The 27,034-nt window shown below is 45.3% G+C and overlaps 1 protein-coding gene across 1 annotated transcript; it reads left to right on the top strand.

The window, feature by feature from the left end:
* The first annotated feature begins 1,832 nt into the window (after window positions 1-1,832).
* LOC122190128 (pseudouridine-metabolizing bifunctional protein C1861.05-like) lies at window positions 1,833-26,065 on the top strand. The gene is made up of 19 exons (XM_042889890.1): window positions 1,833-1,968; window positions 3,765-3,868; window positions 4,493-4,607; window positions 5,636-5,810; window positions 6,359-6,470; window positions 7,081-7,187; window positions 8,053-8,179; window positions 9,074-9,194; window positions 9,473-9,558; window positions 10,546-10,670; window positions 11,848-11,907; window positions 16,509-16,575; window positions 17,458-17,552; window positions 19,129-19,257; window positions 20,656-20,770; window positions 21,570-21,707; window positions 22,379-22,545; window positions 22,987-23,075; window positions 25,638-26,065. Exons 2-19 carry the CDS (start codon window positions 3,784-3,786, stop codon window positions 25,831-25,833), a joined length of 2,109 nt encoding a protein of 702 aa, XP_042745824.1. The 5' UTR covers window positions 1,833-1,968; window positions 3,765-3,783; the 3' UTR covers window positions 25,834-26,065.
* Window positions 26,066-27,034: the final 969 nt, after the last annotated feature.

Below are 27,034 nucleotides of genomic sequence, written 5' to 3' on the forward strand. Positions count from 1 at the left end.
GAGGCCAGCAGGAGGAAGTACGAGCAGGAAGCTTTGAGTTGCTGCAGGCGGACAGTACTAAAAAGTCAGCAATGCATGGCAAACAGAGGAGCACGTTATGCACAGCCCCATGGTTTCCAAAGCTGTCCCCAGCAGTTCTCTGCGGCCTTCTCCTCCCCATCATCTGCACACCTTGGTCCTGACTGCTGGCCTGGGTTGCCATCAAAGAACCGCTTGAGCGGCCATATTTGTTCTCTGAAATCTGCAGTTTCCAAGTGGAAAGCCGAGCTAAGACATCTAGCAAGTTGAAGGGCTGATTTTCCATTTTGTTTGAAGAGAAAAAATGAACAAACACACTGTTGCTGTGACTTAATGATGCTACAGACTGAAATGGGTGTCCATGGCTTAAGATCATGTTAAGATGATCTTGATTTTAAGAGAAAGATGAAGACTCAGAGATCAGCTTGATTACCAGAACACCTCCTCTGATAGCATGCCAAAAAAGCTAATAGGCTAGATAAGTTCCTACAGTACTGCAGTATTTCTAAATCCACCTAACTGAGATTAAAATGATGCTGTGAGAATTTGTATGTATTTTTCATAAATGTAATTTTGCCTCCACATTTGGTTTTCAGTACCTCTGGCCACCCATCCTCACAAGAAAACCATACCGATCACAAAATCCTCAGCATGCATTGGTTGTATCTGAGGATGTGATGTGCCATTCCTTCAGTTAAACTCCCTGCAGATCATGTAGCAGAAGTCAGGGGTGGATTTTCTTCGTAACTTAGCAAACTTCAAACTCTCCCTGAATATGTTTATATTCCTTCCATCTGGTAAGTCAGTGCCTTTTGGGATAGCATCTAGCTCTGAAATGACATTTTTTGCAGAATACAAAATCTACACATGCGTAATGTCAGTGCATTAGATCTCAAAGTGTCGTGGCTTTTTATGATGCAACAAAAATTTTCTAGATTCAAAGTTCTTGTTTGAAACCACCCTACACCTGTTAGAATATGATGTCCTTGTAGTAGGAGACTATCCTGTGCTCAGTATTTCTCTGCATCATGAGCAATTCTGCCAGCATGAGACCTACAGCACTGGAACAGGCTGCCCAGACTGGTTGTGGAGTCTGCGGGGTGACCTCAATACCTAAAGGGAGCCGACAAACAGGAGGGGAATTGACTCTTTGAAAGGGTTGATAACTGCCAGGACAAGGGGAAATGAGGGAGAGAAGATTTAGGTTGGATGTCAGGGGGAGGTTCTTTATGGAGAGAGCGGTGAGGTGCTGGAACAGGCTGCCCAGAGAGGTTGTGGGTGCCCCATCCCTGGAGGTGTTCAAGGCCAGGTTGGATGGGGCCCTGGGCAGCCTGGTCTAGTATTAAATGGGGAGGTTGGTGGCCCTGCCTGCGGCAGGGGGGTTGGAGATTCATGATCCTTGAGGTCCCTTCCAACCCTGGCCATTCTGTGATTCTGTGATTCTATTGTACGTACCTGCTTTAGCAGGGGGTTGGACTCAATGATGTCTTATAGTCCCTTCTAACCTCTGCCATTCTGTGATTCTGTGATTTTTCTCTGGGAGGCTGAGAACTGTGTTTGGCAAACCTGCAGGGGAAGCATGACTGCAGTTTCTCTACGTTTTATGAATATGTACAAAGGAAACCAATCTACAGAGACACTGTTTTAATGATTCCTGAATTCATCGATTAAAAAAAAAAAATAGCAGCAAAAGAATCTGAATTATAGAGTGAGGGAAAAATGTGGCACCACATGAACAAAAATAACCCCAGAAGCAATCCTTGCCCTGCAGCTAAATCGCCCCTTTGCCCCAGGCAGCAAAGTGGCCGCAGTGCTGAGCTCATCTGTGGTTAATAATAAATGGCTGTCAGCCCCACAGCTCCAGCCCTTCCGTCACGCCTTCTGCCAGGGCTGCCCCGGCACAGCTCCAGAGCCCACCCAGCCTTGGACACGCGACGACAGCGCCCGGAGGTAAGAGGCACACCAGGCAGTAATGCACCAAGGCAGGTGCCTGGGGCGATGGTGAGGGGAGGTGAGCAGCGTCGGTCTGCAGGAGGGAGGAAGGCCACTCTGCGTGAGAGCTGTGCAAAACCTGTGCTAGCAGTTTGCACAGGTTTGTTATGGGGCCTAAGGTCAGACAGGTCTCACTGCTAAGCTTGCCAAGCTTCAAAACTTCCAGCTGGCTGGCCTCCATTCCAGCCGAAACCGGCTAATTACTCTCAGGTTGCAGGTGGGGACAACTGGTTTGTATCCACAGCCCAGCAAGGCTTGGGCTCTCCTGGCTGCTGCGCTACAGAGTCCGGGGGTTTGTTAAAATTCAGAGCACTGCTAGAGCAGCCCAACTGATCCTCGGCGTAACCTTTGTGGCTCAATGAATAGATTCCAAAGCTGACTTTGCCCAGAGAGCTGAGGGGTGTGTACACACCCAAAGCGAGAGCAAAGCATTTACATGAACTTCTCAGGCTGCTGGCTGCAAGCTGAGCGCTGCACAAGCAGGGGCTGTAAGCATGAAGCAAAGCTTGTGCCATGTCTGTGCAACAATGGGATTTCATAAAGTCTGTTTGGATTTTTGTCTTAAAAATGGATTTTGAATGTAGAAAAAAAAGATCTTCTGGTTTTGGTTGGGTGTGTATTGTGTGTCATGATGATGTATGGCCTGATGGTTTGGGAGATGCCTCACAAAATCAGCCCGTCTCTCCCTGTTACACCACCCAAACTGCTCTGTATAGCTGAAGCCTTTAGATTCTGGGGAAAAAAAATAAAAAAATAAATAAAAATCAAAACACATTTCCTGGGTGTACTATGCTTCTAATGGCTGTGATGCCACACATTGTGCAGAGATCAGAGCCATGTTCTGTTAAATATAACCCAGAGTACTGTACTCTAATTAATTTCCTATCTAAATTAGCAGTAGGTACAAAGGGCTGAAGAAATAAATCCTTTCCTCACAGTTAAGGGGTGAGGAATAGGAAGGCTTGAGAGAGACGGCCAACTGCCCAGCAAAAATACGTGTAGCAGCCTGGAGTTGAGCGAGACTGCCCTGGGGCCCAGATCAGACCAGCCTCTTAACATTTGCAACTCTCTCCTCCTCTTTCTCTGTCCTGAAATGAATTTAATTAAAGTGAATAGGAGTTGCTAAGAGACGAGAGGAGTTCTGGAGTTCTTGCTGGGGCTGAATTGTGCCTCTGCTTCCAACACTTTATGCTAAAAAAGATGATGTAACACGAGCACACATAAAGCACTGTTGGCTCTAGGAAGAGCTGCTCTTCCCTCCTTACAGTTAAAATCTGGCTTCCCAGTCCTCAGCATCTTTCTTTATTTTAGAGAACTGCTAGTTTCCTCTGAGACACCAGCAAAATATAGTTACATTTCTCTGTAGTATCCCTGCAGTTTTCTCCTTGTGCTCTTTTGGGTTGGGTGTGACAGCAGCTGAGCCTGAAATTTGTCATGAACAAGTATCTTTGGAAATCAAAATAGGAACTTCAGAAGTCTTTCTACTTTGTTACTCCTCATCCTTTCCTCAGCTCTACTTTGATTTCAGCATCAACAATGGGCTAGGTAAACTCTTTCAACTCCATTTCTTCAGTTTAACATTTTGATTTGGCTCATGGCCCAGCTCATGCTTGAAACACAATAATTTTCCAGGCAGTCTTCTGGTCAAGCCCAGGATTGTTCACTTTCCAAGATCAGGGTGAAGGATGGCAGATTTAGCTTCTCATTATTGCTAAATTAATACTTCCATTTTTACCTGACTTTTGTAATCTTAGGACCATCCTGCTGTACAAGATGATTGCAAAGATAACTTACAGGCTGGCAAGACATGTGTCCACTGAGACACATAGGACCACGCAGATGAGAAGATTTCTGCATGGTGAGTAGTGTATTCCAGAACAGTCCCTGGGTGGAAAGCATCTTCCTCATCTGAACACAGCAGGGACCTTGCTGGCAGTGTTTTGGGAGCAAAGCAAAGGGCTGCTTTTTCAGCTTTCAGGAAGGTACTTCAGGTCCTAAAAGCACAGGGAATTTCCATTGTTTCATAATAACGCTAAAATAGGTGACGTTTTGATGCACAATAGTCTTACTATATATTTACTCTTGGTGCTTGCACTCTTTTAAAACATAGCATTATTCAGGCATGATTGCAGTGCTCAGTTCATTCACAGAAACATTAATTTAAAGTAATATTAAAGTAATGTTATTGGAGCCAGTAGCAATGCAGCTGTAATAACGGTGGGAGAATAACATTCAGATCATAAGAGGAGCATTATTTGTACTCATTATGGTAATTTCTTTTTTTTTTTTTTTTTTTGTAAATAGTTTAATCACATAAAACACAGTTTTAGTCTTCATGAAGTTACTTGCAAATCCCTCAAAAGAAGAGCTGAAGAGAGGAATGAATTTATTGTGACTATGAGAAATTGCTTCTTTATAAAATAGCTCAGTAGTAACTGCAAATACCCTTGTAAATAATTGACTTCTTTATGTTTATCTCCAGGTGCTTATTTCAGGATTCAGCCCTCCATACAGGAAGCCCTGGTGGAGGGGAGACCAGTCGTAGCCTTGGAGAGCACCATCATTACACATGGCATGTCCTATCCTCAGAATCTGAGGTTGTGGGTTTATGTTCCTTGTTCAAGGAAGTTGTGAGAACCAAGTGAGGGGAAATGTCAGGTTATTAGAGATAGTGGTATAAAAAAAGTCCTATTTGGACTTTCTAAGTAGAGCAGAATCATAGGACACACATATTCATACCTATTTATCTCCTTACCCAACACCTTACATTTCTGGCTTCTTTTGAAATGTGGCAGCAGATAATGTCATCATTTTCTCTAAGACAGAGATACCACAATTAATGGCTGCACAATGACAGACACTGAAAACTCCCATGTGGTTTCTTTTGGTATACCTTTTGTGATACAAAAAGGATTGGAACACAACATTGAAATCTGCTCACTGGCACCACTCAGAGCAGCTGCTGTGAGAACTCATGGTCCTTCTCAGTGCCTTCTGTGCCCTATGCACAGTTTTAGTAGTTGAAGGTTGCCTAACATATGTAAATATACCTGCAAACAAAAGATAGAATATCCCACAAATGATCAAGTATAAAGCCTGCAAAGCTTAGAAAGGCCTAGTTTTTAACCTTAGAATATCCTCAGCTTGCAGCTTTTCAACACTGTTGGTACCCAGTACCTAACTGCCTATACTGTAAAAAAATATCCTGGTCATTTGAGTAGAATTGAATTATGAGGGGTTTTTGTGAAGATTTATGATCTCACAAATAACAAGGATTAGATACAGAAAGGTTCTAAGTTGAGAAGATCCCTAATATTTAGCTGTGTATTGTACAAATAGGTTTGCCTGTAAGCCAGGCTATTTTACAGCTCCTGCCTCAGAAATGAAGCATAAAGCCTGTCCATTGCTATCCTTAAAACAGGAGCTCTGAATAGCTCTGCACTGCTGCAAAATCAGGTGTAAGGTTTTGCCATTAGGAAGATACAGAAGCAGAACTGGACTTAGCTGAAATCCTAACTGTGCAAAACTGGAAACTGGGAATGCCAGCCATGAATCTCGTCAGGTTTCTTGTCTGATTATTTGTCTCACTAATTTTGTGATTGTTGTCTCATCTACCTTCTTCTAGCATGGCCAGAGAGGTAGAAAAAATTGTAATGAGAAACGGAGCAGTGCCAGCCACTATAGGTATTTTAAAGGGTCAAATCCACGTGGGACTCACAGATGAGGAACTTCAGTTCTTGGCAAGCAGTAAAAATGTAGTTAAAGTGTCTCGGAGAGATCTTCCTTATGTCCTCAGCAAGGTATGATATGCAGACTTTCTACTGGGGTGTTTTCAACACAGCAACAGCGTGGTCTCCAGTTTTAAGCCAGGTAGCTTTGAGCCCCTTACTGAGATACCGCATGTATCCGGAGTCAAAATATATCTGAGTCAGGGAATAGCAGACCTGAAATAGGGCTCCTGAAAATTCACTCAGGATTGGCTGGTTAAGCAAAGAATATTCATTTTGGCATGATAGGGCTTCATCATGTTACACATGAACTATGTGACAGCAAGTCACCCCAACGTATGCATATAGTGCTAATGATCTTGTTAACTGTCCAAGAACCCTGCTGGTTGAAAAGCCCTGGAGAATGAAGGCTTTTGCTATTATCAGACCAAGAACAGCTTATATAGAAGGGATGATGAAACCTCTGTCTTTTTGCAAAGAATGTTTGTGTCAGAATTTCACTTAGCTGTGCCAACAGGCTGTTGTGACACTGCTGTTTGTCAGAACACAACCACAGCCTCCTGCATGTGGCATTCTCTGAGTCACTCTGGGGGCTGCCCGTGACCTCCTTTCCCATATAGGGTTTGTCTGGTGGAACTACTGTATCTGGAACAATGATTGCAGCACACAAAGCAGGAATCCCTGTGTTTGTGACAGGAGGCATTGGAGGTGTCCATCGAGGAGGAGAGAACAGTAAGAAAATTAATACATACTACATTCATCTGTGAGCTGAGGAGGAGGTGGGTCTCACCACACATGAGGTTTATGCCCTAGTCCATGTTGCTCTCTGGAAACCTGGGATATGGCACAGCTTTGGCAGTGCAGCTTGTGACCTTTAAGTACATACTTTTCTTTTAGCTATATATACTCATAGTACAGTGTAAACACACTGCTCTGCTGAGTGCTATCTCCTTCTGGTGTAAATTCCACACTGGCGGTTTCCAGAGGTCAGCAAAGCTTATGTGGTGTTTCTCTGCCAGTTGTGTCAATATTGATATCAAAGTCTTCTTATATTCCATTTTCTTGAACTTTGTCCTTTCTTTTTTCCAACTCAATTTTTGCATGCTATTTAGTGACATGAACTAACAACTGAGACAGTCAGTACAAGGCTGCACCTCTGCCCTTAATCAAGTCACTTCTGTGTTTTCAGTCCTTCTTACAACCTTAGCACCTTAAAGTATGCTTTAAAATTGTAATATTTGTGTGTGGATCAGAATGTTTACAAAAAGAGGCAGATGTGGCTTTTTAACAGGGCAGATCACATTAGCACAATCACAAACAACAGCTGCTTGTCCCTTGACAGCTCTGGATGTGAGTGCTGACTTGACAGAGCTAGGACGGACTCCAGTTGCCGTTGTATCTGCAGGAGTCAAGTCTATCCTTGATATTGGCAGGACATTGGAGTATCTGGTAGGTATCATGGGCTGCTGAGCATGAAAGCAGGTGATTATGTACTTGGTATACTGTGTCCAGCAGCGCTAAGTGGGCCCAGTGATGCTGGGGCAGTTATTAAGCCTAAGACTCTGATGAATAACTATTTAGAGGATGTGAGGCCTGTCTTTTCAGTTCTCTAGTCCTGGGGCTATTCAGGCACTGGACTGCCCCCAGCATCATCCTGTCTGTGCCCGACAGGCTGTTGCACAAGTGCTCCAACTGAGCCAAAGGCAGCCCAAGCCACGGCCTCTTCTCTGGGTTTAGAGTCACTCACTTTTCTGTCTACTGGGAGAATGCTCCCACACTGATGGATCAGGCAAGCTAGATCTATCAGACACTAAAACAAAGCTATAATTAAATTAAGAAACAATATGATTTTTAGTAGAGTCCGTTTTTAAGGTTTGTTATATTGGAAACCACCAGAGGCAGTACTTCAGGTGACAGCCAGAGTCAATACTTTCCAGTCACAAATAGAACTCATTTAAATTCCTGTCAGCTCATGGCATAACTTCAGGTCACAGCTTGTTACCTTGGACTCAGCATTGTGCTAGTGACAGCTGCCCTGCTTTTGATCAGCTCCATGCAAAGGATGCATGTGTCTCACATGTTTCAATATGCCAGATTCTGTCTGACTAGTTACCATGTCTGGCTCTTTGCTTTGAAAAATGTTGGTGACAGAACGGAATAGAATGGGATGTATTAAACATGCAAAAATAATCAAACCCTGTGCTAATTCTGTGATTCTAAAGAAAGACGGTTTCTAGCTGCTTAGAAGGGAAAAGTCCTATCTCTCTCTGAGTCTCATTTCCCTCCACTGATTACCTCACCTCCATTACTACAGGAAACTCAGGGGGTCTGTGTGGCTGCCTTTGGAGAGTCAAAGATGTTCCCAGCCTTCTTCTCAAGCCAGAGTGGCTTCCAGGCACCGTATCATGTCCAGGACGAAGAGGAGGCAGCTAAACTTATTGGTGTGTTTCAGCAGGGAAAGGCTCGTGTAAGCCCTGGAACAGAGGGTCAAAAAGTGGAGTCATTTTTTGATATTTGGTTGGTTTGTTTTTTAAAAAAAGTCTTTGCCTCTCACTGTACAAACAGCCTCCAAAGAAATAGGGGGACATAAACTGCTTGCTAACTAGACAAGAACCTGTCCTTGGGTGAGCTAAGAACAGGAGCTTCAGCTGTGGATTCACATACTCCCCACCCACTCTCCATCCTTTTACATTCAGTTTGTCCAAAGAGAACCTCTATCACAGAATCACAGAATAGCCAGGGTTGGAAGGGACCTCAAGGATCATGAATCTCAAGGATCATGAATCTCCAACCCCCCTGCCACAGGCAGGACCACCAACCTCCCCATTCAATACTAGACCAGGCTGCCCAGGGCCCCATCCAACCTGGCCTTGAACACCTCCAGGGACGGGGCATCCACAGCCTCTCTGGGCAGCCTGTTCCAGCACCTCACCACTCTCACAGTAAAGAACTTCCCCCTGACATCCAACCTAAATCTTCCCTCCCTCAACTTAAAACCATTTCCCCATGTCCTGCAGTTATCTACCCTTTCAAAGAGTTGATTCCCCTCCTGTTTGTAGGCTCCCTTTAAGTACTGAAAGGCTGCAATGAGGTCACCCTGCAGCCTTCTTTTCTCCAGGCTGAACAAGCCCAGCCCTCTCAGCCTGTCTTCATAGGGGAGGTGCTTTGTGGCTCTCCTCTGGACCCTCTCCAACAGCTCTCTGTCTTTTTGGTACTGGGGGCTCCAGACCTGGATGCAGTACTCCAGATGGGGCCTCACAAGAGCAGAGTAGAGGGGGACAATCACCTCCCTGTCCCTGCTGGCCTCCTCTAACCATCTGCCTGTCCTCTCCCAGCCAGCGCTCTGGGTCTAGGCCTGAGCAGCGGTGTGCTGATAGCAGTGCCCTGTCCCCAGAAGCAAGCTGCCTCGAGCCAGCTTATTGAAGATGCCATCCAGCAAGCTCTCAGCGAAGCCAGGTGAGAAGTAACCTAGGCCCTAACCTCTGTTCGCTCCATAGTTTTGAGGAAATAAGTGACTTCAGGGACACTGCTAGAGGGGTTGTAGCACAGCTTAATCTTGGGTGTGGATGAGCCCATAACAAGGCTTTCAGCATGGTTTTATCTAACCTGAAGCTTGTTTACAGGAGTTTTTATGCTATGTGGTTATGGAGATAAATTAATCTGCTTGCAGCAGTGCTTCTACTCTGATGCCATTTCAGCTCAGTTTGTCTCAGTAATTTTCTTTACATTTGCAGGTCCAAAGGGATTACAGGCAAAGAACTGACCCCTTTTTTGTTGCAGAGGATCAATGAATTAACCAACGGGAAGTCACTGGACTCCAGTATCCTTTTACTAAATGGAATGAATAAAGGAGTAGTATACTTCCTATCTCCTCCAATGATGTTTGCTGGAAAATGCTGACATTTTATTGACAGTTCAGCAAGGGGCAAACACTTCGTTACCTACAAATAGATGAAAGCTCAGTAGCTGCATCCTGATTTTTCAGTAGCACCCTTACTGTCCTCCTCCACTTTTGCATTAAAAATTAGATGCCAACACAGACAGCAGATAGTCAAAGAGATCCTTCACATGTGATCCCTGAGCTTGCCTGCTCTGTGATGGAATCTCAGTTCAGTCTTGCCCTCAGAGGAATCGTACACTGGAAGATGTCTGGGCTTCCCAGAGCACTGAGAAACTTGGAAGAAACACTCCTGTATAGCATGAATGCTCTTGCACAGGCAAGACGAAGGCAGATCTACTGGCTAGGATACTGGTGTAGGGTCTGGAAAAGATAGATTCAACCCCAAGCTCTGCTACCAGTTCATTGGGAGACCTCATGGCTGGCAGACTGGTTTGAGGATACTGGAGTTGTATGCTGCCACAAAATGGGGCTTTCAAAGCCTCTGATACTCTGCTCCCAGTGGAATTAATGAAAATCGGACATGGAGAGACTTGGCAAAAATCTCAGTAGGCATCCAATACTGGAAGGGTGGCCAAGATCCTCAAAGGTTGTTACACTCTTAGCTCCAGGTTAGGCACTTCACCTCGTCTTCTGTGAGGCCTTTTCTTCTATTTTCTGTCTGTAAAATGGAGATGTTAGCTTTACTCTCTGTGGACACAAAGGAAGGTGAATACTTAAAACTTCAGCATGCTCACAGTACTGTAATCCAGCATACCTGTTCCACTGGATTTTGGCTTCTGGGAATCAAATCTACCAAGTCTCACAGCATGCATTTCCTGCTTTCTCCCTCTAGGCCGTTTCCTACGTAGGCTTCTGTTGGGCCAGTCATGCTGATATTTTCTCTTTTCCTCAAAAAATGCCATACAGACCTTGCTCTGATCCAAAACAATGCCAGAGTGGGCAGCTGCATTGCAGTGGCTCTGAGCAAACTACAGAAAGCCACAAGGAAGGGGAGCTTGCCTCGCAGAGGGGACACAACCGTGCCTCAGCCAGTGAGTCCCCTGCTGTCCTCCACATAACACCTGTTTGCTGACAGCACTGAAGATAGTTTTTTATCTATTTCCAAAAGCATAAGGTGACTCAGCCAGAGACCAGTCGTTCTCCTTTATGCTGGCAGACATTCTCTCTTTAATTTTCTTGATTGTTCGCAGCTAAATATTCTCTCCCATTCTGTGTACAGAGGATGAACTGTGACAATGCCTAATCTCATTAAATCTTAGACCATTGTATCCACTAAAACTTTCATCACTTTTTCACCTTTTATTGTGACCTTATGTACAACTTCAACTCTGTTTCTCTCAGTGCCAGGGAATTTATGTGACTGCAGGAGTAGACTTGGAAGAGGGTGTTGGCAGAGGATATTTTGAGCTGCTGAGTCACACACATTTTATAAATATCTTCTTTCTTTGGCCTCCTTCTCATGACTGCCGGAATTACAAGATGTGCTGCTTATCCCAAATATGATCCATTATAACTCTAATACTCCATTCACGATCTTAGATTTCATGCGTGCTACATGATTTACAGCAAATCTATTTTAGGTAGACTTTAGAGAGCTGAAAAAAGTTTCTAAAACCCATTTGCAGTAGGATTTGTCAACATAAAAGAGTGCAGTGACTCCAGAGGCAGTAACCTATGTCCCCAAAGAATCTGGGAACTTTCTGTTTGTGGAGCTGTGCTGCTTTTTCTGGCTTTGTGGGACAGTAAGACAGTGATCCATGAAGTTGCACTGGTTAGGTAATTTCTTCTAGGAGCTTGCAAGACATGACTGCGTTTTTCTGCCCATTTTTATCCATTTCCTCCCTGTCCATCCTTCCTCTCCTGTTAAACAGCACTGCCTGAATCTTTCTGAGGGTTAGTATGTCAAAAATTGTTATACTCTGTGAACAATCAATAAAACTGCCAGCTCCTCTGTATGTACTCCATAATGTCCTGCCTGCCATGCTGGGACTGCATATCAGCAATTATAATTCAGAAATGCGGAGGAGAGATTTCCATTCTTTCAGAATGGAAGTGCACAGACCTGTGTCTAGCCAGCCAAAAAAAGCACAGGCCTTCACTCTGTAAATCAGAAGGCTTTTCAAGACGGTGCAAAAAAAAGCCAGTGAAAATTGGAACTTTTCCCTTAAGTCCTTCCAACCACTTTCTACCTCTTTCTTCCTTTTAAAGGTGGTGATTGGAGGTATCAACATTGACTTTATAGCCAAGGCGCAGAACTCTGTCATCCTGGTATAGTATTTTTAGTAGCTTGCTTATCACTGCTGCCATTTCCAGCTAGTTTTACAGAATTGCCAAGCCAAAGAAGGGTGGTGGGGGGAAGATGATGTCAGTGCATGTTATCTTTGTGTCTGTATGAACACACAAGCACACACACGGGAAGCGTAGTGCTGTGCATTTGGTTGTGTTGTCTAGGTGGACACACACATGTTGATCTGCTGTGTTCATGTGCTGAGTCGTTGCCTCTCAAGGAGCAGAGCAACATATCATCCTTACAACCTCCACATATCACTGGCCTCAACTGGTACCTCAATGCAATTCTTTGATGCCAAAAACCCAAAGACCTGTTTTAGTAGAAGTGCTGCCCAAGTCACTCACAAAATACATATGCAAAGAGCTAGAAGCAATGGATGAAAACCCTCACTGTGCTAACCTATACGTAATTCAAGATTAGAACCTATACTGAGGAAATCCCCAGATAAGAGCCAGTTCTGGCTGCTTCAGGCTGTCTTAACAGCTTGAATAGGAGCCAGACTACGTGCAAAGTACCCAGAGTAGTAAGAAGCCTTTGAGAAAAGTAGCAGTCACAGCTAAATGAGAGCCATCTTCCTCAACCATAAGAAATTTAAGACATAAAAAGAAAAAAAAAAGATTGCTTTTAAAAAATAAGCATTTTAAGCGTTGCGAGACCTTGTGTGTTTCAGTGTGGTTTGACCAAGAAGCTAAAGACTTGCAGACTTTCCCATTGCAAACAGCAGTCATTATATGACCTATACCATTTATTTTATTGAGATTGAAGTGGTAGAGCTTGCTTGTAAGTGGTTTAGTCTCTCAAATCTCTATGCTGACTGCTGAAGCAATAAACCTGTAACAAACTCCTGCCTTCAAATGGGGCCACCTGTGAAGACCTCTCAGTCAGATAGAAGACGACCAGCTGGTGAAGCTACTGCTAAGGAAGTTGGAAATTAAATGATAGAGAAGCAAAGATGAAACCATCATAATGGTTAAGGGTGACACGTGCTGTAGCGTCAGCTGTGCAGGCTGTCAAAACCAGAAGTCCAGCAGCTTCAGCTGTGATCAAACTGAGAACACACATACCCTGCACTAAGCTATTAAGGCAAGGTGCAATCAAAGGTAGGCAAACCACCTGTTGGGATAGCAGCAGGGAGTGCAGACCCCTGGGGCACGCGTGATGTGGTGAGGGGCTGAGGGCAGTTACAAACCCCATTGGGAGCAGCTGGTAAGGGAAAAGGAAGATTTTTAATGTTGTATAGTAGCGAGCCCTGGAGCTGAAGGCCCATCACAGCAGCTAATCAAATGCCAAGCTGCAGGAGGATTTGGGAACTGACAGCCTCTATGGTTAGGCACAGAAGAGAAAGCAGGCTCAATGCTATTGCTCTGCTTTGGCTTTTAAGGATTTTTCCAAATTGCTTAGCACCCAGCAGGTCCCACCCTTATGCATGCTGTTTGTTGTTGAGGCTTGCAACACATGATGTCCCATTTAGCAAGAAAACAGCAGTATTCTGTACTGATTTTACCTTGTATGTGGCTTTCAAGGCTACCCAGAAGTGAAGTGCCTTTTATAAGTAACTATTTGCATGTAAGTAACCAGCAGAGAAAGATGCACATTGTCTAGGTTTGGGAAGGTTGCTGGACAAGTAACTATGGCTATAATGGTTTTAGAATATCCAGAAGAATCATAGAATGGCTTGGCCTGGAAGGGGCCTCAGAGATCATCTAGTTCCTACCCACTGCATCAGGCTGCCCAGGGCTCCATCCAGCCTGGCCTTCGACACCTCCAGGGATGGGGCATCCTCAACTTCAGGAAGAGCAGAGTCTTATCTTTACATTAGGAATTCAAGCTTCTTAGGATGCAGAAAGAGGTCCTAGAAACAATTCCTTGAAGCCTTGCCAGAAAGCATCAGCTCAGTTATCTTTCAAACCACTTCAGCAAGCCCATTTTCATCTTTCTTTCCCCTGAGTGCAACAGAGAATAGATACTCAAGTGCTGCTACAGATTGAGCTCAGTACAGCTGAGCTGGCAAGGTGTGATCACAGTCAGTCATCTCTTTGCCTTTACAAGCAAGCTGCTTCATCTCTCATTGCACCCACTCTAAAGTAATTTAGCAGCTTCATTTCTTTTAGATCTTGTGGGGTTGTACAACAGCAGGGAGCACCCACGGCTGGATGCCTGCGTGGCAGGCTGGTACATCCGCTGTTAGGGTGAAGCTGGGCTTAAAAAACCTGAAGCTGTGCCATTGGGATGCGGGGGCAAACTGAAAGAGTAGAGCAGCAGGCAAAGAAAGGAGCTCGTGTATTTTCAACGTTCCTGATGGCATCAGCTTTGAAAAACAGATGATGGTGCTGCATTAAGTAGGGTTTGTGCTCATTACCAGTGACAGTTAGTATCCTCTTTTAATGTTGAAATAGAGGACCGTGTTCCGTATATTGTTTGACTTGCCTAAACAAGCATCCTTGCTTTTTGATTTGGAATATATATATGTATTTTCACTTGGCTTCTTCTATTATGCACAGTAAGTTGCAGAGCTAAAATAGACAGGCTCAGCGCTTTGGAAATCTGCAACGCTCAGTAGGAGACAGTCACAGATGGAAACAGCCTTAGTCCTGGCAGTGCCAGTGGCAATTCAAGGGGAGCATAAGCAAATGTAACAGAGAGGCGTTTGGGTTAATGAGGAGTGACAAGTAGTGGAAAGGTGGACAGAGGCGATAGGTTGCTTACATGGCATTCTACTCAGGTTGTCCAAACAGTTCAGGGCTTGGAGAACTGCTAGGCAGAAAAGCAAAGAGATGGAGAATGAACATGGTGTCTCACAGACTGCACAACTGGGGAAAGCCAAGGGAAACAAAAGGAGCCTGGAGGTTAAAACAAACAAACAAAAACAAACCCAAAACATACATAGTAGGGAGAACAGCCTCTTACAGTTACAGGACTGATGAAGACAGTATTGTGTACTAAGGACAGGTATTGTCCATGATTTCAAGGCTCACTAGAGAGGAAGAAAGGTCACTGGAGAGCTTTGATGCAAGTTCAAAGAATGTCCAAGAACTGTGAGAGGGGAGGGAGGAAGACTATCTTGTACCCTGAGATGGCAGTACATCTGCTTGGTTAGGAAGGATAGAACGTTTACAAGCAAGAAAAATGAGCATGTGCAGAGATATTCTTGTGCGCCTGGGCTGACACAGGGCAGAGAGAGTCTGGACCTGGAGCAGCACTGCGTGGGTATGCACATGCTTCAGTACTTGCCACCCAAACACTTGTTGGGAAATTTTTTGTTCCAACAGGTTTGCTTCATTATTTTTATCCCCAAAAGAGACAGGGGAGTTGTTAGCTTTCTTTATTTGAACAAAGGGAGAATCCACTGGGGCGTGCATCTATGGGGTCTCTCAAATTATCAGGGGAAACTTTTATCTCCATACCCAATGCTAGTGAGCCGTTCCCCCTTTCCCCACTGTCTTGGGGTTTGTATTCATCTCAGTTCACCTATTGCATGCTCATCCTCCCCAATAGGTACCCCCCACCTTTGTTTATACATACTTTCTAATTTGGATTCAGAGTTTGTTGTTTTGCCCAACTAGATCTTTGTCTCCTCTAAAGTCTATCACTCTGTTCTGTCCAGCACACAAGATTTACACACAGGTGCTAAGCTAACATCTCCTGCCATATACCTGCAAGATAAGTTTGTGTAACTTGTTCTTCTTCTCAGATCCTATATTGCAAGACATCTCATCCTTTCTTCTCTCATGTCACAACCTACTCTTGAAAAGCTCTGGATTATCCAGAAGATTATTAGGCATTGCCAGTGGCAAGCTGTCTTCAGAAATGGAAAATATGTTTCAGGATTTTGTGAATCAAGAGCTTTAGAGCAATTTGATAGTTTCAGTGATGAAGCCCAGAGAGATTTGGACATTTACTGAGGTAATTCTTCTGGCAGGAGAGCTGGGAGGAGGGACGAGGAACTGTCTGTGCTCTGGCAGTTTGACCATTTGTGACAGATGGACAGAGGGAAGAGAAAGGAGAAGCTGATAACCACAGAAGTGGAGAAAGGTTTTTGGAGAGAGAGATGTGTGGGAAGAGAATGATAAGTCAAAATAAATAAAACTGCAGAGGCAACACTTGCAAAGGCAACAAAACCTGTTTTATCTTCAAAGTGAAAAAAAATAAAACCAAGCAAACAAACAAACAATTGCTTACAGGTGGGAGGTAGGTGGCCTGGAAAACAGTTCCAGAGCCCATCAGGTCTGGGTCAGTAGCTCCAGAGTCCCAGTGCTGATGTGAGCAAGTAAATTCAGAAGGTTGCTCTTCAACCAAAACGCCCTTCCATGTTGTTCAGAGAGGTTGTAGTCAATAAAATCAAGATAGTTACGCATGGAGAGACCAAAACGATCTCGCCTTGTAGGCAATGGGCCTTTTATCACCAGAGCTGATGTGTTTAGATGGGCTGTGGGAGTTTGCAGTGCTTGCAAAACTAGACGGTCTCTATTCACTGCCGTATGTTTCAGCAATATCAATTTCACTTCAGATGTTAATGGAGGCATGGCATCTATACCAAGTAGCTCTTCCAACTTTGCTTATAAATAATTTATTCCTCCAGGGTGGCGGGCAGACAAACGCTGGAAGAGTAAGACGAACTTTTGGCGGCGTTGGAAGAAACTTGGCAGGTGCCTAGTGCTTGGGTTTACCTGTGGGTGCCTGCCAGCTGTGATTTGTCCTTTGGTACTCCTTCAACAGCAGGAGCTCTTGAGCTCTGTTCAGATCTGGGACACGTTAGGCAGTACATCAGGGGACAGACTGCCTGGAAAAGGCAAAGGATGATCCAAAAACTGAGAAGGAAAGGAGCCGAGCAGAGGTCTGGAAAATAAAGAACCTCAAATACGAAGTTAACTAGTCTGTAGCACAGTGGCCCCAAATTGAGGTTAAATAAGCACCACTGCTCTGCAATGACTGCTGAACAACCCGGTCCTCAGTGTCAAATTAATGCCATGTTGTGGTTGCAATAGGAGTATGTCTCAAGGAAGGATTTGAAATGAATATACCTATTCAAAGGTGATTGTGCACCAAAGACGAGAGGAATTGGAGCACAGAAGTTACTGTAGGAGAGAACAGGCTACAGTCAGTGACAACAGTAAAGAACCATAGCATGCCTGGTGCTTTAGCACAGGCAGGAGCAGACCAGTGTTTGAGTGCTGAAATTAGCAGGGGGACATAAAATGAAGACCTTAGGATTACTGTGGCTTTTTGATCTTTCCCAAGTCTTCCTAACACAAATCTGCTATCGCTTCAGATCACAGATGGGGAAAGCCTGAGGAAAAAATTGCAACCCATTCACTGAGGAATGAATTGTGGTAACCTGAAGGGAGAAGAGGAAGGGTTTCCCATGAACCCATTAATAAGACAGCGTTGCAGGACAGCCATACGGCAAGGCCACACACACAAGTGATATCAGCAGGCCTGAATTCTTGTGATGGGTACAGGAAATGTTGCCAGGGAAGTGCATAAGTTTCCTCTGACAGACCTGTGAACATCTTTTCATTTGCTTTTAGACTGCTTAAGCCGTCTTGGCCTGACCCCTCTCCTTCTGTCAGCTGTGGGGAAGGATGAACATTCAGAGTCCGTCCTGCACTACTGTCAGCACATGGTACGTTTCACAGTAATGGCTCTTCAGAAGCATGGAGGTGATGGCATTACATAAAGGAAAAAGTATTTGTAACCCTGGCAAACATAAAAGCCACCTTCCATTGCATCTCATCACTAAGAAGGAGAATAATTCAATGCTGCTTAGATACAGATCATTAAAAGCCAAGGAGCTACCCCCAGAACGCAGACGGGATGTACACAGAGCTTTAAGTGTGAACCACATGGTCTTAATTCAGCTCCAAGGAGCGGCGTTTGAAGGAAAAAGAGAAGTAAATAAGGAGGAACTGCAAAAACAAGTAGGAAGGCCTAAGCACAGCTAGAAATATGCAAAGCCTGATCCTTGGGATAAACAAAGCAATACCAAAACCAGCCTGATTTGGGCTGTAAGACAGAGAAAGCGTAGAACCAGAAGCCAAGGCTAGGTACCTCCCAGGTTTGGGGAAACAGAATCTTACAGCCGTATACACACACAACTGTACACCAGAGAAATACCTGACTTCAGCAGCAGCTTGTCCTCTGACACCAGGAAGCCAGAAGCAACCCCAATCCAGAGCATCAGGCACTCCTCTGGGGAAATGGCAGAGCTGAGGGCAAGCCAGGGCTATGGGTGGAGACCCCAGCTGAGGCTGGTCAGAGCCATTAAGGCCTATTGGTGCCTTCAGGGCCCTGCTATACAGACATAAAGACCACCTGAGACCTTAGTACTGGTGATTTGAGCAGCTCAATGAAAACAGTAATAAGAACAAGAACTCTCTTTTGGTATACAGAGGCTTTATAGCTGCAGATTTATAATCCTTCCTCTATCTGAGTACAGTACAGTTTGAGCTATCTCAGAGAACAGCCTCTCAAGAGAAGGTGGAGTAGGACTATTTGCCAAGAAATCCTGGTCTGCAAGAAGCCTTACCAGCAGTGTTGGTGACGACCTTGCCCTTAAAGCCTCAATATTCCCTGTGAACTAAGTGGGGAGAAGCACTTCTCCATCCTGGAATGTATATTCCAAACATTGCCGTGGGTTCTCATAGCAGATCATTCAGAAGGCCCACAGAGGGGAAGGACACCTCACAGCTATACCTTTGACTGCTGTAAAAATGGTTCTAAGGCTACCATCAAAGTCAGCTTCCCTGCTGTGCAATCAGTGAGATGGCTACTGTAAGCACTAGCTGAACCATGCACCAAGATTTGCTCAGTATGCCATCAGATGTGTCACAGAAGTTGTAAGAATGGATAGCTGGGGCAAGCAGTGCTCTGCAGGATGCTCTGCCATCACAGCAGAGCGACACGATGTATTTAACTGCATGGCAGAGGCCTGTCATGCTCATTTACTAAACAATTTCTTAAATCTTTGCTGTGGCTCCTATTGCATTACACTATTAATAGATAGCCATCTGCCTGCACTGCCTAGACCAAGATATCTCTGGAATGTTGCTTATCTGAAGGGAGAAGGGAGGATAAAGGGAGAACAGCAAGCTGGGCTCCTGCTACAAATTGGGTGGGTGCAGAGAAAGTATACTGATGTTGAGCCAAGTGTAACAGAGAGGAGGAACACGCTCCTTTTATAACTGTTCTTACTGTTTTAGGACATGAGTGCCATCCTGCAGCTAGAGGGGAAGAGCACAGCTACTTACAGTGCTATGATAACCAGTGCTGGGGAGCTGAGCATCGGCTTGGGAGATATGGACATCCACCAGCAGATCACAGAGCAATACGTATGCACGCCAGCTGATTTGCAACCTTCTGCTTATGAGAAGCAGTGTGGAGGTGTGACAAAAACCAGCTAGTAAAGTAGTACCAGGAGGGAGTGGGTGTGCAGAGGGAACATGGGCATTCCTGAAGTTAACCCCAGGTATTGGCCACTGAGACTGCAGCGTGGCAAGCTACCAGAGGTACCCGTTACTGCTTACCTGGATGGAATGTCTTCATATTTCTGTTTCATAAGAAGTCACCATTGCTGTCATCCCATGAGATGTAAGCCAGAATCCCCTGCACTGATGAATTTCAATTAACCTATCATTTTTGGCTTTTTAAGGTCAGCAGTAAATCCAGCCCAACTGCAGAAATTATATTTCCCCCTTTTAAGAAAAAAAAAAACAAAAGTAGACAGAACACTGCCTAAAGTCAGTTTTCCTGTTCTGCTCCCACCCCACCATCCCTGTTGTTTCTCCATGCTGAGTTGTACAAACAGGTGCTGCTCCTCAGCACGTCCAACCCTTGCAAACATCAGGGCTAATGGAATTGCAGTAATTGCAGATTGATTTGGTGAAACCCCCATCACTGCACCTTCCTCCCTACTCGTTCTGCTGCCAACAGAACAAATCCTGCACTTCATGACTAGCAGTGACATGAAAGTTAAGTGCAATTTACTTATTGGTGGGCTCTTAGTGAGGGAAAAATATGGTCACTGCTCCCACTTCCATCCCCACCCTGCCTCTCCCAAGCTCTGGCACGGAAAACCATTACATGACAGATTAGTTCTCCTGAGTTTTACGAACCAGTTGTGGCCAATGGAAATTGTGATCCAATCTTCTGCTGCAAAGTGCATTTTGGCAGCCCTTCTTTCAGCCAGGATTAGCAGAAACACAGGAGGGAGGTGTGCAGGAATGCCTGTAGTGCAGGCCTGGTGTTTAGGCAGTGGTCGTGAAGCCTCAGAGAGGCAAGAGAATGAGCTGCAGCTCCTCACTCCATCGTCCACCTGCTGTCTAGAGAAGTACTGTAGCCACTAGATATACAACTGGACAAGGCACGAGCAGACCAAGGGAAATTTAACATGATAAAAAAACAAAGAGCCAATCTGTGTGCCTTCACAAGAGGATGACTTGTCTTCCTCCACCTAAATAGGGAGCTACAGGCCAAAAGCCCTCATCTCACTGCGGCTGTTAGCTCTGGGGCTGTTCAGAAGGGGCTCTGCCTGTCAGTGATGGGGAGCAGAGAACAAGAGGGGGAAGAGATAAATGGAAACATCCAGCTTCCTTAAGGAATTGCTTTTTTATGTTCATTCCTGTGTTTAAGAGCTGTGAAAACCCTGCATCCTGAGTATGACTAGGAATCATTTTGTCTCTCTGCAATGACTCGGCCTGTCTCTGCTCTGTGTCTTGGATTTTGACTAGGTGTCCCAGTTCAAAGAGAACCTGTGCCGGGCCCCACTGGTTTGCATTGATGGAAATGTGCCTCTTTCCACTATCCAATACATCTGCCAACTCGCTAGAGATCATCAGCTAGCAGGTAAGGAGAACCCACCCAGCCCTGGCCCCATGGCTCCTATGCGTGTGTGCACCAGGGTGCTCCACATGATCTGAGCACTCTCCACTCGTTGGTGGAGTTATCCAGCCTGACATGCTGTGCTACCCACTGCTCCTTTCCATACACTGCTACTCCATTTTAAATGCATGAAACACTTCTGCTTTCTCTGAGTTTATCTCATTCCGCAGCTAAGTCACATCTGCTGTAACGTAGGAGCTAGAGCCCTTCGGCACTGCCAGAAGGACGAAAAAAGCTGTTCTCTTTGCCTTTAATCCCAAGGCAAGCACAGATGTACATGCTTCTGCCACTCTGAGCAGTGATGGAGTTTTCTTCTCAGAACAAGTGCTGAAGCATCATTTGAGAGGGTTTCTCTTCCACTTCCCATAAAATCCAGAGCTCTTCCCTGGCATGCTGAGGACACTTCATAACGCTTCCCAAACCTCTGCAGTTTCACCTTCATTTTTAAGAGCAAATCCTGAAGAAGATGATGTTCTTAATATGTGGCAGAGGTTGCCAAAGCAGATAAAGGGAGTAACAGACCCAAAGATTGATTATATCATTCCAGAGCCAGAAACAACTTTGTTATTGCTGAGCAGCAAAGAGGAGAACTGGGGAACCCTGGACACCAGTGTGGGGGAAATCATATTTAGGTTTCTGATACTCTGCAAAACAGCCCCACCTGTACAGATCACATTAAGCCTTCTGCACTGCATCCTGCTCAGATACAGGAAAAAACCACTGGTTCATCAGTTAATTAACCAATTGCAATCTTCCTTTAAAGTGTGCTACGAGCCGACAGATGAGAACAAGGCCTCTAAGCCATTCCTCTCAGACAGCTGGAAAGCACTCACGTACATTTCCCCCAACCTACAAGAGCTAAAAGCAATAAACCGGACTCTTGGGAACCCTCTGCCAGCAGGTATTGAACACTCACAAGAGTCAGTTGTGCTGACTTTGCTTATTTCACATAACCTAGATCAGGAAAGAGCATTTTCCTCCTGTCTCCCATTTCAATCACACTGGGTTATAACACAGCAGGAATTCATGAGCAGTCTTGGCATCTTCCACCTTTCAGCCCTCTCTGTGTGGGTTGCTTGGCCCAGGCCAGACCAATGATCAATCAAAGAGCACAGCAGGCCTAGCGTGGCTCCTTGTGCAAACCAAGAGGTCTGTTTTCCTCACTTTGTCACCGAAATAAGAGCAATCTCTAGTTTATAAATATCTCAGTGACACAAGATGTTCTGAGGGCACCTGCCGCCACACTACCATTCTTTGGGGAAATGAAATACCACACTGTATGCAAGCGGGATCCCAGAAGCATTAAAACATGGAAGTCATGCTTCAGGATGGTGTTTTTGATCTCCATAGACACGTGTAGTTCCAGGGAAGCATACGATTGACAGTACGGAAATCTAACACTGGAAAATCGTGTTTTCCCATGAATAAAAGGAAAAAATATCACATTTTCAGTAGTGCTCATAAATAGGAGCACCGTATAGGCTGCTCCTATTTACAGTCTGCCAGCCCACAGAGAGACCCACTGAGATCCTTCAAAGTTACACCCTAGCTTTTCCTCTTCTCTGTCTAAAGAGGCACCATCCAGGCTGGAGGACATTGTCAAGACGGCAGCAGCCTTGGCCTGCCCTTTGCTGTCCCACCTGTGCTGTGTGATCGTGACCCTCGGTTCTCATGGCGTCCTCCTGTGCGGCAGGAGCCTGGGAGGGAGTATCTCTCTTCGTCCAGCACCTCACGACCAGGTAAGGGAAAACTAACTCAGAGCTCTCAGCAGCTTCTGTCTGGGACTGCAGAGCATGATTACTATTTCTGGTGGTGAAGCGGTGATGCTGGGAAACGTGGCATCAGTGCTGGCAAATGTTCGTGTTTGTGGGTGGAATGCACAGCTCTGAGGATTAGTGAAGAAAACTGAGTTGTCTGTCCTGGCTCCTGGCAGCAGTGCTTATAGCCAGCTCATTTTACATGTGCTTTCCCTGAATATTCATGACTGCAAGCTTCATTTTCAGGAACTTAAATCACTGATCTCCTTTGAAGTGTGAAAAAAAAAGATTATTAAGATTATTGGCTTATTGGCTTATTTTTGTTTCCCTTCTTTGGCATCTATGCATGCTTGGATGACACCAGCCCCAACAGGCCACATCAGCTTGAGCAGTGCTCACTGTCCTCCCTCTCTCCCCATACAGACCGCTGCTGCCAGCCTCTGTGCCATCCACTACCCCGCCATCCCTGTCAGCAGGGAGGAGATAGTCAACGTCTCAGGAGCTGGTGACAGGTACGTTGCTAACTTCTCTGTATTCCCCAGCTACATGTGGAACCATCCTAACATGATTTCTTTTAAATTCTACTACAAAGGTAAACTATGTTCTGTTGCTTGAGGAGCAGGCACAAGAACAGGACCGGTTACTGTGATTCCTTGCAGTGCTCACTAGAAATGTCTCACTGAGCATCTTGAAGCCCACTTTGCTCTTATTAGCTTTACTTTTGTTTAAGATCCAAGCCCTCCATGGCCATCTAGTATTTTCTGGATTACTCTGGGCTGAGCTGCTGAAAGCTGAGTAAACCACTGCACATTACAGCTAACTAATTTACCTCCAGTGGAAGTAGGACTGATGTTCAAGAGTTGCCCTATGAAAGCACTCCATCAGGCTCTGCACTTGCCTCTGGCAATAGCTTGTGCTTCAGAAGAGTCTGCTGTGCAACTCGCCTGCCTGTTTTCACACTGCTGCACATAGGGATAGGAAATGACACATACTATTCCTAGCCTCAGTGATCCATTCTCCGTCTGTCAGGGAAGTATTTCATTATGCTCCTTGTTAACTTGTCAAACTCTATGTAGCAGTCAGGTTTCTGGTGGATTTTTTAATTATTATTTATTTATTTAGTTAGTTATTTTGCTTCGTGTGCTGCAATAATTGATTCTCTCCTTTCATTGCCTTACACTAGACCAAAAGGCCACATCTGACAGATATTTCCTTTCAGTTTTCTTCTCTTACCTACCAATAACTCAACATAGCAGTATCTCTCCTTTTTTTCTTATTTAGGTGAGCAGAATAAAAAGTCATTTTTGTAATAACTCAATACTTTAGCCAGGATCAATCAGTATCTTCTTGCCAAGCTAATTCATCCACTTAACACCAGAATCCTTCTTTACTTCTCATATCCTAAACTGCCTCTAAGGTGAATTGGCTGCACTCAGCATAGCACTATGAAGGAGGCTGCCATGTTGTGCAATGCTGTAGAGCCAAACACAGCAGTGGTGGAAGTTCATGGAGTCTCTGAATATTGGGAAATGAATCCCATATTGATTTCTTCTCCTGAAATCCCATTCCTCAGAGTCTCCAGGTTCATGCAGGAGTTTTCAAAGCACTCTTGTTTGTCCTGGAGTGTCCTTCTAGCATCCCTTGGCAGCTTCTCTGAGCTCCCTTTGCATTGAACAGTGCCAGAATGGGCCAGAAGTGCTCTCTCTTTGGCATACAAGCAGATGAAACAGCCTGGCCTGCTGCCTCCTCCAAGGGACCATGCAGCAGGCTACAATCCAGGGCTAGACTCACAGCTCATCCTTGAGAGCCCTAGTCCTTCCAAAGCACTGTGTCAGGGATGCTGATCCAGGAGGCCCCAGCCCTGCTCCTCTCCCAAGGCTCTCCTGTCCTTGGAGGTGCTGCTCTGCGGCTGTTTGCTTCCTGCACCCAGCTGCCCTGGCAACACAACACTGCCTGCCCGCACACAGCATCGCTAGGGGATGCACCCCCAAATGTTTATTCTCAGTCCCTGGAGCTGTTGAGAGATGGAATGGTTTTGGAAACCACAATCTTCTGTGCCTTTGTTAAGGAGAAGAAAAAAGAAAAGAAAAAAGAATGATATTGAGGTAATTAGCGAGAGTGCAGAAAAGCAGTCATTTTCCCTTTCACACAGATTAGCTCATTAATCCTCCCTGCTGCCATGTTTTCTTGCCCTTGCTTCCTCTAATCTCAAATGTCATTATCTTTTCCCTTCACCTTCCCTTCTCCTTTGTCCTTCCCTGGTTTCCTAGCATCACTCCGAGTTTGGCTACAGACAAATACTGGCTGTTCCCACCAGCAGCACCCTGCATGTCCCCATGCCACAGCAGAGCTGTCTTCTGCAAGACAGGCAGGTGATAGCATCACTTCTGATGCCTCCTTGCTGCCTGTGGGTTCAAGTACCTGTTGTTCAATCACTCGCAGCATTCTTACTGGCTAATCTCAAATGGACAGCCACAGATGAAGCTGGCAGAAATCTGAATCCAAAATCTCATTTCAGCTTTGGATTTTTTTTTCCCATCCCCTCTCACATTACATAGGGAAATCTACCTCTCTGCCCATCTACACCTTCCCAATGGGGGTAAGGAGGGAATGTAATTAGGTTTCACCAAGGAGCAGAGAAGTGACAAAATAATTGAAGAGGAAGGGGAAAATAGGTTCTTCCCTTTGTAGACCCCCTTTCTCCAGTCTGTCTTGGAGAACTGGGGGGGAAAAGAAAATGGGGTGGAATGGGGTGTGACATCAACTTCTCAGATGAGAGTCAAATAAAATGTAAATCAATGGCACTATTTGTTCCTCCAAATTTTAAAATAAATATAATAACCCCCCACAAACTTCTTTTCACCTCATTCCTACTCTGCTTCTGTAAGCATTGATCTGGATTCATAGGATCATTAATGTTGGAAAAGACCACAAAAATAATTGAGTCCAACCATCAACCCACCACCACCATGCCCTCTAACCATATCCCTCAGATGGGTTGTATTCCAGCCAGCCATGTTCCTGAGGCCAAAGCTGTTCCCAGGGCTCAGAACTGCTGTTCTTTCTCTCCACAGTTTAATGGCAGGAATTGCTGCAGGGATGCTTGCCAACCACGACACAGACACCTGTGTCCGGATGGGCCTGCTGGCTGCACGCCTGTCTCTCTGTTCCTATGAGCCCATTTCCCCAGAAATCAGCACGTCCACCATCAGCCAGGAACAAGTCCAGAGCAAGCCCTGGCCAGAGGCGAAGGTATGGAAGCTGGACTAGATTGACATCGCTTTCCCATCACCTCCTCATGCACCCAGCAGTACTGTCTCCAGGAATTAGGCCGTGTTTTCTGTTTCAAGCTCAAAAGCTGACTAGAAGACTTGAGCTACTGGTACACACTGCTTTTTAGGAGGTGAAGTCTCAGTGGAGTGCATCCGGCATCAACTTGTATTGCACTGTTCACATTCATGTTTTTCTGTTGTTACTTCCTCTCTCTCATGAGTTACAACCACTGCTTTGGTCTTCTGTCTGCTGCCTGCTAATAGTTTATCTCACATTCCTATGGGGAACACTCACCTGTTTTGGTTTGGTGTAAACCATCAGGGAAGGAGGCCCCAATCCAGGGAACTTTTTTGTAAAGGAAGACTGGTTTCCGATCCTCAGATCTCTCATCTCCCTGAAGTTACAGTCCCTCACATCATCGTTCATTACCATGGTAGCTCCTCTGTCACTGACTCCCATATCTCCAGGACCATGTCTTCAGGCGGGTCCAGCAGCTCCTCACTCCTGTTTCTCTCCAGGAGGTCTCATGGACCACAACCAGTGCAGCTGACAGGGACGTAATGCTGTATGACAACCTGATAGGCCTTCCCAAGCTAGCCAGCAAGTGTTGCATTTTCTTGGTCATTTCCAGGGAGGAGGGGAAGCACAACCCTTGTTTACAGATGGCCACACAAGCTGTGTAGCTCAAATGACTCAGCCAAGTTCACAGTGAGTTTGTGGCAAAGCCAGGAACAGAGAAGTGACCCTCTCCAGGATAGGACTGCACAGCAATCCCTCTGCTTTTAACACCTCCAGCATCTTTATTACTAAGGACAGCTCTACTTAGGTCAGTTTGGTAGGAAGTCTGGCCACTGCCTTTTGACAAGCAGCTGGCAGAGCCAACGCGCCTGAGGCTGAGCCATTCCCATCCAGAGATGAGGACAGTGGTCACAAGAACTCACCCTTGGTCCACAGGGAACACCTAGTGGGCAATTACAAATGCCCAAGAAAGGGCTTTAAAAGACAATGGATGAGGGGTTCATTGGGTTTTTCTCCTCTGCCAGCTGCTCGTTCCAGAAGGCTTGTAACAACTCATCAGCTTGGAGTCTGACACTTTTCCGTCAAATTTGGCTAGGGATGGGCAAAGAGCTGAGAGGGTCTGAGGTCTGTGACAGTGCAATGACAAAGTTCTGTCACATCAGTAACATCTTCTCAGGGT

This window comes from Lagopus leucura, unplaced genomic scaffold, assembly GCF_019238085.1.
Source record: "Lagopus leucura isolate 7727_CA_CO unplaced genomic scaffold, USGS_WTPT01 Super-Scaffold_100159, whole genome shotgun sequence".
Classification (NCBI taxonomy): domain Eukaryota; kingdom Metazoa; phylum Chordata; class Aves; order Galliformes; family Phasianidae; genus Lagopus; species Lagopus leucura.

Excerpts from the sequence above, each read along its gene's own strand:
- LOC122190128 (XM_042889890.1), top strand. The coding sequence starts at position 3,784 with ATGATTGCAAAGATAACTTACAGGCTGGCAAGACATGTGTCCACTGAG. Across the intron at positions 3,869-4,492 it reads GATGAGAAGATTTCTGCATG|GTGCTTATTTCAGGATTCAG; the intron begins GTGAGTAGTGTA and ends GTTTATCTCCAG. Across the intron at positions 10,671-11,847 it reads ACACAACCGTGCCTCAGCCA|GTGGTGATTGGAGGTATCAA; the intron begins GTGAGTCCCCTG and ends TTCCTTTTAAAG.